Source organism: Leopardus geoffroyi, chromosome B4 (assembly GCF_018350155.1).
Source record: "Leopardus geoffroyi isolate Oge1 chromosome B4, O.geoffroyi_Oge1_pat1.0, whole genome shotgun sequence".
Classification (NCBI taxonomy): domain Eukaryota; kingdom Metazoa; phylum Chordata; class Mammalia; order Carnivora; family Felidae; genus Leopardus; species Leopardus geoffroyi.
Window position 1 is genome coordinate 122,158,813 of NC_059341.1, and position 12,673 is coordinate 122,171,485.

The window sequence follows — 12,673 nt, forward strand, 5'->3', positions numbered from 1 at the left end:
ACGCCAACAAGGGCCCCTGGTGGCAGTCAGTTGAGTGTCCAACTCAACCTCAACTCAGGTCATGATTTTATGGTTTGTGAGTTTGAGCCCCACATTGAGCAGTGTGCTGATGATGCAAAGTCTGCTTGGGATTCCGTCTCTCCTTCTCTCTGCCCCTCTCTCTCAATAAATAAATAAACTTAAAAAAATTTTTTTAATAATACCAGGTTCTTCACAGAGCTAGAACAAACAAGCCTAAAATTTATATGGAACCACAAAAGGCCCCAGATAGCTAAAACAGTCCTGAAAGAGAAAACCAAAATGGAAGACATCATAATTCTGGACTTCAAGCATATTACAAAGCTGTAATCATCAAGATAGTATGGTACTGGCACAAAAACAGACACATAGATCAATGGTATAGAATAAAGAACTCAAAAATGGGCCCACAAATATATGGCCAACTAATCTTCAAGAAAGCAGCAAAGAGTATCCAATAGAAAAAAGAAAGTCTCTTTAGCATAGTGCTGGGAGAACTGGACAGTAACATGCAGAAGAATGAACCTGGACCACTTTCTTACACCATACACAAAAATAAACTCAAAATGGATGAAACACCTAAATGCGAGACAGGAAACCGTAAAATCCTACAGATGATAAGCAGCAACCTCTTCCACCTCGGTTGCAACAACTTCTTACCTGACATATCTCCAGGCACGAAAAGTAAAGGCAAAAATGAACTATTAGGACTTCATCAAGATAAAAAGCTTCTGCACAGCAAAGGAAGCAATCAGCAAAACTAAAAGGCAACCAACAGAAATAGAGAAGATATTTGCAAATGACATATCAGATAAAGGGTTAGTATCCAAAATCTATAAAGAACTTGCCAAACTCAACACTCGAAAAACAAATAATCTAGTGAAGAAATGGGCAAAAGACATGAATAGACACTTTTCCAAAGCAGACATCCAGATGGCCAACAGACACATGAAAAGATCCTCAACATCACTCATCATCATGGAAATACAAATCAAAACCATAATGAGATACCACCTCACACCTGTCAGAATGGCTGAAATTAACTCAGGAAAAAACAGATGTTGGTGAGGATGCACAGAAAGGGGAACCCTCTTGCACTGTTGGTGGGAAGTCTGATTGATTTTTTAAGACTTTGTTTTTAGAGCAGTTTTTGATTTACCACAAAATTGAGAAGAGTGGCACATTTCTTACCAAGGATGAACCTACATTAACACATCATAATCACCCTAAGTCCATAGTTTACTTTACTTTTGGTGTTTTACATTCTATGGATTTGGACAAATGTACTATGACATATATCTATCCTTATAATATTATATAGAGTATTTTCACTGTCCTAAAAATCCTCTGTGCCCTGCCTACTCATTTATCCCCCAACCTTGCCATGTACATACCTTTTGTTAAGTTTAAGAACTTTACTTATATCCCTAGGTTGCTAAGCGTTATCATAAGTTGTAATTAAATTCTATCAAATCATTTTCTAAATCTACTAAAATCATGTGTTTCTTCTTTATTAATGTGGCGAATTTCATTGATTGATTTTATTGGTTGTTAAAGTTTTATTGGTTGTTCCACTGACCTAGCAGACTTGGAAAAAATAATCACTTGGTCATCCTTTTTTTGCTTGTATTGCCAAATTTAATTTGCTAATATTTGTATGTAAGTTCATGAAACATATACTATACTTTCTTTTTTGTAATGTTTCAGAATTTGGTGTCATTGTTATGATGACCTCTGATTCAGATAATTTTCCCCCTTTTTTCCTATTCTCTTAAACAGCTTGTGTAAGATTATTATTTCTTACATACATATCTGGAAGAACTCAGTGAAGTTAGCTAGACTTGGAATTTTCTTTGTGGGAAGATTTCTAACTGTATATTTAATTTACTTAATAGCTATAGAACTATTTCAATTTTCTATTTTGAGTATCCATTTTGATAGCTGTTTCTTAGTTGTTTTTTCACAAATTTATCCATTTCATGTAAATATTCAGATTTAGTGGAACAAAATTGTTTGAAATACCCTCTTCTTTTTGTTTATATAAGGCCTGTAATATTGTTCTCTTCTATAGTTTGTACTTTTCTTTTTTCTCTTTACCAGTCTGTCAAGAGATTTGTTAATCTTTTCCAAAAAAAAAAAAATTCAACTTGTGCTTTGTTGATTTTATTTCTCTATTACTCATTTGCCTTCTATTTCATTCATTTCTGTTTTTATCTTTATTTCCTTTCTTATGTGTTATTTGGGCTTAATTTTCTCTTTTACCAGTATCTTAAGAGGGAAGCTTAAATCACTGATTTTCAGCTTTTATTCTTATCCAATATAGGCATTTAGAGCTATAATTTTCTCTATGACACTTCTTTAGCTGCATCCCATAAATTTTGGCATGGTTTATTTTCATTGTTAAGATATATCCCATTGCCATTCATATTTGATCTATGTATTTTTTTAGTATTGTTGCTTACTTTTATGTTTATGTTACTAAAGTAAGCAACTTTAGTAATGTTGCTTTAGTAATGCTACATGTTTAGATAGTTGCTTACTATCAAAAGATGGGAATTTTCTAGTTCTAGTTATCCCTCTGTCACTGATTTCTAATTTAATTTCATTGTGGTCAGAGGATATTCTCTATATTATTTCAGTTGTTTGATATATGATGAGATTTGCTTTATGCCCTGGTATATTGTCTATTTTGGTGAGTGCTTCAAGTGTGTCCTGAAATTATTTGATATAATGCTCTACATATGTCAATTAGTCAACACTGTTTGTGTTGTCTTTATCTTCTGTGGTCTTATTAAACTTCGTCTACTTTATCTACTAAGTTATTTTATCTACTATTTTCTCTACTAGATATTATCTACTAAGATACTATTTTATTCACTAAGAAAAGTATATTAAAATTCCCACATATGATCGTGAATTTATTATCCTTTTAGTACTGTCAACTTTTCTTTTATGCATTTTGAAGATGTGTTATTATGTGTAAACAGTTTAGGATTTTCCTAGTTTACTGTTGACCTTTTTAGCTTTATGTAAAACCACTTTTTGTCTCTAATAATGTAATATTTTGAAGATGTGATGAGGAAGAAGCTAAGGAGCTAACATTGAAATCTTCCAAAGGACAGAACTGAACCTCTCACAGTCTTTCAGGACTAAGAAAATAAAGACTCACCAGGTTCTCAGTTACAGCCAAAGAACAAGAAAAAAACAGAGGTGAACCACACTTTATAAAAACTACCATCTAAAACCAGCCCAGCTTAATCAATGACCATATTTGAAGTGATCATCTCCCTCTTTATCTGCCTTAACAGCAGCACAAGGAACATTTTCTTGTAGAAAAAAACATAACTGATAACAGAGATCAAGAACCTTGCTAGATAGTAAATAATTTAAGCTTTGGAGTCAAGAGGAAAAATATTATACAAGTACTTATAAATATAAGCACTTCACATATAAAAAACCATGTTTCGTTCAGAGATGGTTTTCAAAAAGAAACAAAACCAGGGATCTGGCCGGAACTGGCCTGAAAGCAATAGTTTACTATTTCTTCATCTAGAGTTTTCATATGTTTGGCAAACTATAAAAGTTATTAGGCATGTAGCCTGTTGAGTTATAAGAAATGTAAACATAAATTCATAACAAAGGAAAATGTCTGCTATTTCAAATGCAAAATTGGAGGTTCCTACCATTAAATACTATGAAAAAATCAAGGAAATATGGTATTACAAAAAGAAAATAATTCTCCAGCAACAAAATTCTAAGGCACATAATATTATAATTTAACTGATAAAGAATTCCAAACTGTTATGAAGAAATTCAGTGAGCTACAAGAAAACTCAGGCAATTCAATAACTCAGGAATAAAATGAATGAACAGGAGGAGTTCTTTACCAAAGAGATTGAATTTATTAAAAAAAAAATTCTGGAGCTGAAGAATTCAGTAAATGAGATAAAGAATTCAATGGAGAGCATAAGTTAGGTACTAGAGAAAGTCAGATGGAAGAAAAAATAAATGATTTAGAGGATAGGAATAGAGAAATAAAGGATAGAGAATTTAGATTTTTAAAAACTGAAGAAACCCTATAAGAGTTCTCAGATTCAGTTATAATGGCAAATATAAGAATAACTGCTATACCAGAAAGAGAAGAGAGGGATAAGGAGGCAGAGAGTTTGTTTAAAGAAATAATAGCTGAAAACTTCTTAAATCATGGGAAGGAATTGGACACACAAATGCACAAAGCTAGTTGAACACCCTCTTATCTCAATGCAAAAAAACCAAACAAACTTCTCCAACACACATTATAATGAAACTGTTAGAAATCAGTAATAATGAATTTTAAAGGAAGCAGGGACAGGAGGTGAGGTGGGGAGGGTGGGGGTGGGGAAGTAACCTAAGAAGAATCCTCATTGGGCTGTCAGCAGATTTCTCAGCAGAAACTCTACAGGCCAGGAAGCATGGAATGACATATTTGAAGTACTGAAAGATAAAAATTACCCACCAAGAACACTTTACCTGGCAGTTTTCCCTCTGATATGAAGAATAAATAAAGGCTTTCCCAGACAAACAAAAGCTAAAAGAGTTTACCACCACAGTACCTCCCTTGCAAGTAATGTTGATGAGTTCTTCAAGCTAAAAATGAAAAGATGCTGATTGGTGACATAAAAACATATGAGAGTACATAAAACTTTGGTAAAGGCGAAAAATAAATTCAAAATAGAAGACTGTAATAGGATGGTGTATTAACCCCTTAATATAGTATAAAGATTGAAAGAAAAGAGGATTAAAAATAATTATAACTACTATAATTTGTTAATGAATTGACAGCATAAAAAGAAGTAAATTGTAACATCAAAAATACAAAAAGGGAGGTGTAAAAGTGTGGAGGCTTTATAGGCAAATGAAGATACGTTGCTATCAGCATAAAATGGACTGTTTTATTCGTGAGATATTTTATGTAACCCTGATGGTAACCACAAAGCAAAATTCTGGGGTAGATTCATGCAACATAAAAAAAAAAAAAAAAAAAAAAGACTGAGCATATTACAATGGAAAACACCAGCTTCAGAGGTAGAAAGAAACAAAGGAGAAAAGAAACAAAATAAATACAAAATAGTATTTTGTAAGATGGTAAGATGGCAGTAGTAAGTTCCTATATATCCATAATCACTCTAAATGTAAATGAATTGAATTCACCAATTAAAAGGTACAGGGTGGCTGGCTGGATTAAAAAATAAGAGTCACCTATATGCTGCCTACAGGAGTCTCGTTTCAATTCTAAAGACACACATGGGCCCAAAGTAAAGGAATGGAAGAAGATACTCCATGCAAGTAGAAATGAAAAGAAAGTGGGATTAGCTATACTTATGTCAAACAGAGTTCCAGGCAAAAACAGTAACAAGACGAAGTCATTATAGAATGATAAAGGAAGCAATACATCCAGAAGATATAATAGTCATAAATATATATGAACTCAGCATCAGAGCACCTAAATATATTAAGCGAATACTAATAGATCTGAAGAGAAAAATAGACCAACAGTACAATAATACTAGAGGACTTCAGTACTCTACTATCAGCAGTGGATAAATCATCCAGACAGAAAATCAACAAGGAAACATTGGAACTGAACCAAACATTAGACCAAATGGACTTAAACATATATAGAACAGTCCATCCAACAGCAGAATACATATTCTTCTCATTGTGTACATGGAATATTCTCCATGATAGATCATATGGTAGGACATAAAATCAACAAATTTAAGAAGATTGAAATCATACCAACTAAATATTCCAACCACAGTGGTATAAAACTGGAAAGTTACAAGAAGAAAGTTCTAATCTACAAATGTGTGGAAACTAAAAAACATACTTCTGAACAACGAATGGGTCAAAGTAGAAATCAAAAGGAAAACAAAGTATCCCAAAACAAATAAAAATGAAACACAACATACCAAAACTTATAGGACAAAGATAGTTTTTTTTATTTCAATGTAATTAACATAGAGTGTTATATTAATTTCAGGTGTACAATATAGTGATTCAACTATTCTATACATTACTCAGGGCCCATCATGGTAAGTGTACTCAGTATCCCCTTCACCTATTTTACCCATGCCCTCCAGCTTCCTCCCCTCTGTTAACTACCAGTTTGTTCTTTGTATTTAAGAGTCAGGATTATTTTTTTTTTTTTTGTCTTTTTTTTTTTTTTTGCTTTGTTTCGTAAATACCACAAAGGAGTGAAACCATATGGTTTTTGTTTTTATCTCACTGATTTATTTCACTTAGCATTGTACACTCTAGATCCACTCATGTTGTTGCAAATGTCAGGATTTCATTTCTTTTTTGATGGCAGTATCCCATTGTATATAAATACCACCTCTTTATCCATTCATACCTCTATCAGTGGACTCCTGGGTTGCTTTCATATCCTAGCTATTGTAAATAATGCTGCAGTAAACATAGGGATGCATTTTTTTAAATTAGTGTTTTTGTATTCTTTGGGTAAATACTGAATAGTGGAGTAACTGAATCATATGGTAATAGTATTTTCAGTTTTTTGAGGAACCTCCATACTGTTTTTCCACAGTGGTTGCACCATTTGCATTTCCACCAGCAGTGCACAAGGGTGCATTTTTTTCCACATCCTCTCCAACACTTGTTTCTTGTGCTTTTGATTTTAGCTATTCCAATAGGTGTGAGGTAATATCTCATTGTGGTTTTAATTTCATTTCCCTGATGATGAATGATGTTGAGCACCCTTTAATGTATCTGTTGGCCATCTGTATGTCCTCTTTGAAGAACTGTATGTTCATGTCTTTTGCCCAACTTTTAATTTCATTATTTGGGGGAGGGGGGTTGGTGAAGTTCTTTATTTATTTTGGATATTAACTCCTTATCATATGTATCATTTGCAAGTATCTTCTTCCATTCAACAGGTTGTCTCTTTGTTTTTTGAATGGTTTCTTTTGCTGTGCAAAAGCTTTTTATTTTGATATAGTCTCAATAGTTTATTTTTGCTTTTGTTTCCTTTGCCTTAGAAGACATATCTAGAAAAATGTTGCTATAGCCAATGTCAGAGAAGTTACTGTGTGTGTTCTCTTCTAGGATTTTTATGGTTTCAGGTCTCACATTTAGATCTTTAATCCATTTTTAGTTTATTTTTGTGTATGCAGTGACAAAGTGGTCCAGTTTTATTCTTTTCCATGTACTGTCCAATTTTCCCAGCATTTGTTGAAGAGACTGTCTTTTTCCCATTGCATATTCGTTCTTCCTTTGTCGTAGATTATTTGACCATGTAATTGTGGTTTATTTCTGGACTCTCTGTTGTGTTCCATGGATCTATGTGTCTATTTTTGTGCCAGTACCATAGTGTTTTTATTACTGTACCTTTGTAGTATATCTTGAAATCTGGGATTATGATGCCTCCAATTTTGTTCTTCTGTTTCAAGATTGTTTTAGCTATTTGGGGGTCTTTGGTGATTCCATACAAATTTTTGGATTACTTGTTTTAGTTTTAGGAAAAATACTGTTGGTGTTTTGATAGAGATTTCATTAAATCTGTAGATTGCTTTGGGGAGTATAGACATTTTAACAATATTAATTTTCCCAATCTATGAGTATGGAATATATTTCCATTTGTGTCATCTTCGATTTCTTTGATCAAAGTTTTATGGTTTTCAGAGTACAGGTTTTTCATGTTCTTGGTTAAGTTTATTCCTAGATATTTTATTATTTGGGGTGCAATTGTAAATGAGATTATTTTCCTAATTTCTCTTTCTGCTACTTCATTATTAGTATATGGAAATGCAACTGATTTCTGTATATTGATATTACATCCCACAACTTTACTGAACTCATTTATCAGTGTTGGTTGGTAGGGTTTTTTTGGTGAAGTTTTTAGGGTTTCCCCTATATGGTATCATGTCATCTGCAAATAATGAAAGTTTTACTTCTTCCTTAGCAATTTGGATGCCTTTTATTTCTTTTTCTTGTCTGATTGCTGTGGCTAGTACTTCCAGGACTATGTTGAATAAAATTGGTGAGAGTGGACATCTTCATCTTGTTCCTGATTGTAGGGGGAAAGGTCTCAGTTTTCCCCATTAAGTATGATGTTAGTTGTGGGTTTTTCATATATAGCCTTTATTATGTTGAAATACGTTCCCCCTAAACCTACTTTGTTGAGGGTTTTTTATCATGAGTGGATATTTTATTTTGTTGAATGCTTTTTCTGTATCTATTTAAATGATCATATGGTTCTTACCCTGTGTCTTACTGACAAATTGTGTTGATTCATTTATGAATTTCGAGCCCACCCTTGTATCACAGGAATCCCACTTGATCATGGTGAATGCTTTTTTTAGTGTATTATTTGATTTGATTAGCTAATATTTTGTTGAGGATTTTTGCATTTGTGTTCATCAGAAATGCTGGCTTATAGTTCTCACTTTTGTGATATCTTTATCTGGTTTTGGTATCAGGGTAATTCTGGCCTCATAGAATTAATTTGGAAGTTTTCCTTCCTCTTCTATCTTTAGGAGTAGTTTGAGAAGAATAGAAATTAACTCTTCCTTAAATGTTTGGTAGAATTCATCTGTGAGGCTATCTGTCCTGAACTTTTGTTTGTTGGGAGTTTTTGATTATTGATTCAATTCCATTGCTCGTAATCAATCCGTTCAAATTTTCTATTTCTTCCTGATCTAGTTTTAGGAGATTATATATTAGGAAATTATTCCTTTCTTCTAGGTTGTCCAATTTGTTGGCATATAGTTTTACATAATGTTCTCTTATAATCTTTTGTATAGCTGTGATGTTGGTTATTATTTCTCCTTTTTCATTTACTGATTTTGTTTATGTGAGTCTTTTTTTTTATAAGTCTGACTAAAAGTTTATCATTTATGTTGATCTTTTCAAAGAACTACCTCCTGGTTTCATTGATTTGTCCTAATGTGTTTTAATTTTCTATTTCTTTTGTAATCTTTCTTCTTTATTTCTACTGGTTTTGGGGTTTTGTTTGTTCTTCTTTTTATAGCTCCTTTAATTTTAAGGTTAGCTTGTTTGAGATTTTTCTTACTTAATGAGGTAAGTCTATATTACTATAATCTTCCCTCTTAGAACAGTTTTTGCTACATCCCAAAGATTTAGGATCATTGTATTTTCATTTTCATTTGTCTCCATGTATTCTTTGATTTCCTCTTTGATTTCCATTTTTTATGTGGCCTCTGTATGATTAGTTGTGAAAAGTCTGTTCTGCCCATCTTTGGGTCACTTTCTCAGTTAGTTACGCTGATGTGGGTGTTACCTAGGTGTATCCAGGGGACAAGGTGAGCTTAGGATCCTTTTACTCTGCTCTCTTCCCCAGAAGTAACAAAGACAGTTTTTGAAAGTAAAATTTATAGCAATAAATGCATATATTAAGAAATTAAAAAGATTTCAAATAACCTAACTTTATACCTCAATAAACTAGAAAAAAAAGAACAAACTATGCCCAAAGTTACCAGGAGGAAGGAAATAATAAATATCAGAGCTGAAATAAATGAAATAGAGACCAGAAAACCAATAGACAAGATCAACAAAACTGAGAGGTGATGTGTTGAAAAAGTAAACATAATTTACAAACCTTTAGCTAGACTAAGAAAAAAGAGAAGACTCAAAATTAGAAATGAAAAAGGAGATAATACAACAGGTACTTTGAAATACATAGGATAATAAGAGGCTCTAATGAAAAATTACAAGCTGACAAATTAGGTAACCAGAAGAAATGGATATATTTCTAAAAATACAACCTCAAGAGCAAATCAAGAAGGAATAGAAAATCTGAACAGACCACTAACAAGTAAAAAGAATAAGCTGATACTAAAAAATATCCCACCACAGCAAACCCTGGGACCATATGGCTTCACTAATGGATTCTATTAAACATGTAAAGAAAAATAATACCAATCCTCAAACTATTCCAAAAAATAGAAGAGAGAAAACTTCCAAACTCATTCTGTGAGGCCAACATTACCCTGATACTAAAGGCCAATGGGTGAATATAAGTGCAAAAATTCTCAACAAAATATTAGCAAACTAATCATCTTAATGTGTTCTTTACTTCAAAACCATGACCACATGGGATTTATCTTTGGGATTCAGGTTGGTTGAAAATATGCAAGTCAACTGTAATTCATTAATAGAATTAGAGATAAAAATCATATGATTATCTCAATAGCATCAGAAAAAGCATTGGATAAAATACATTATCTTCTCATTATAAAAACTTTCAACATATTGGGTATAGAAGGAACATCCCTCAAAATAATAAAAGCCATACATGATAAACCTAAATCTAATATTATACTCAGTGGAGAACAATTGAAAGCTTTTCTTTAAGATCAAGAAGACAAGAATGTCCACTCTCCCTACTTTTACTCAATATAGTACTGGAAGTCCTAGTTAGCACAATTAGGCAAGATAAAGAAAAGGGATCCAGATCAGAAAAGAAGTAAAATTGTCACTATTTGCAGATGATATGATTTTGCATATAGGAAATTCCAAAGACTCAACCAAAACAAAAACAAAACTGTCAGCACTAAACAATTTCAGTAAAGTTGTAGGATATACAATCAACTGAAATCATTTGCACTTCTATACACTAATAATGAGACATCTGAAAGAGAAATAAAGAAAACTGTTCCATTTATAATAGCATCAAAATCAATAACTAAGAATAAATTTAACCAAGGAAGTGAAAGATGTGTACAATGAAAACTACAAGACTTTGCTGAATGAAACTGAAGAAAACACAAATGAAGACATCCTGTGTTCGTGGATTGGAAGAATTAATGTTGTGGAAATGTTCATACCACACCATAGAAATGATGTACGCACCTCAGTACATCATATAGTGGTATGGGATGTCAATATGTCTTATTATTGGTAATATTTACTTGGTGAAGGTGATGGCTACCAGGTTTTTCCATGGTAAGGATAATGTTTTTTCCTTTGTAATTACTATCATGAAGGGAGATACTTTGAGAATATACAAACGTCCTATTTTTTCACTATCATTCTTTGGTGATTCTTGCCTGCAACAATTACTATTGTGATGTTTTTGACCACTAGTGATTTTCTATTTTTAACATTCCTTTAGATTTATTTTTACACATTTGTTTTCTAATTTGCTAATTAAAATTCTGCCATAAGGACGAGCTATACCTTCTCCCCCATTTATTCAGTTATTTATATCAGTATGGACCTATATACTTAGTCTTTGGATTGTAACTCAATACTATCATTATCTATTTTGTTGTATATATTGTTCCAGCTTTGGCTATTGGTAGCTTCTTCAGGTTTGTCCTGTGTTCTACTGATATGTTCCCCATTCTATTTCAAGGACTTCCTAACATCATGAGATATTCCAGACTCCCCTTGTATTTTCCCTGCTATAGCTCTAGAATCAAACATTTATTCAAGGACCTCTGTTCCATTTATTAGAAAATGGTATTTAGAAAACAAGATCTGCATCTTAGGTATGGTCATTTCTCCTAGGATGTCATTACTTTCAGACCCAGGGAGTGCCTGTTTCTCCAGTGTCCTGGCCATTTTTCTGTAGAGATGTTTCCTGTGCTTCTATATTGGGAAAAATATGGGTGAAGACATGGACACATTCAGATTATTATCCTTTTGAAAATAGTAATAGAAAGCCAATACTCTTTGTTCTTTTTCCTTTTCTATTCTCTAGTTCTTCAGTTTGGATTCACAACTATCTTTGTGGCAGCTTTTCCCCTAGCACCACTTCTGGCCTTACTGAACAACATAATTGAAATCCGACTTGATGCTTACAAATTTGTCACACAGTGGAGACGACCTTTAGCTTCAAGGGCCAAAGACATAGGTAAGTTAGATTTGAATTTTTTTAAGATATTAACCATCTAGTGGATAAAATAAGATACCAACTTTGGATTTTTACTTATGGTTTCCATGTAAGATGACTTAATAATTCTTGCAAGAGAATAATTATGTTAGCTTTAAATAATATTAGACAAGTAAAGCTACCTTTTCAGAAATTTATTATTTCTGGTACGAGAGAATTTGTGCTTAAATAGATTCTCAGTTTGGTTATTTCTATCTTAAGAACTTGGAATCTAAAATATTGACTTATCACTTACATCCTTTTTAAAGTAATCCTCCATTTGCTTTACTTTGTTTTACCCTTCCCCCAAACGTTTGCCTTAGTCACAGAAATCATGATCCAGTTTTTCTAAAGACAGAGATGGCCTTTGGTCTTTGATGAGAAAAGCTGAGTTGAATCAGATGCAGCCTCTTGAGAACTGCCTGGGGTCAGAGACCACCTTTTATTCATTTCTGCATCCAGTTCTTAGTACAGAGGCAGCAGGCACTTAGTCAATGTGTACAGAAGAGAATTGAATGTGGATACACTTGGCTCACAGTGTTCTTTAACTTCCATATGAAACAAACACACATTCAGTGAGCACCTACCCTGGGCCAATGCAACAGGGACTGGGCCCACACAGATGTCAGCGTGCTTCAGGAGCTCCCAGGCTGGTATTGGCTTGACAGTGTGAGTGCCCATCTTACTGGCTAGCATATTGGTGCCTCATCATTGACCAGAACTCTCTGACTTAAGTCTGATCCTGACTGAGTTGTTAAGTGA

The 12,673-nt window shown here is 33.1% G+C and overlaps 1 protein-coding gene across 6 annotated transcripts in view; it reads left to right on the plus strand.

Moving 5' to 3' along the window:
- ANO4 (anoctamin 4) overlaps positions 1 to 12,673 on the plus strand; it is a 417,061-nt gene that overhangs the window by 380,711 nt on the left and 23,677 nt on the right. For all 6 annotated transcript variants that reach the window (XM_045462469.1, XM_045462468.1, XM_045462470.1 and 3 more), the window contains one exon: positions 11,741 to 11,893. In XM_045462469.1, coding sequence (XP_045318425.1) covers positions 11,741 to 11,893 — 153 coding nt within the window. The remainder of the gene's footprint in view (positions 1 to 11,740; positions 11,894 to 12,673) is intronic.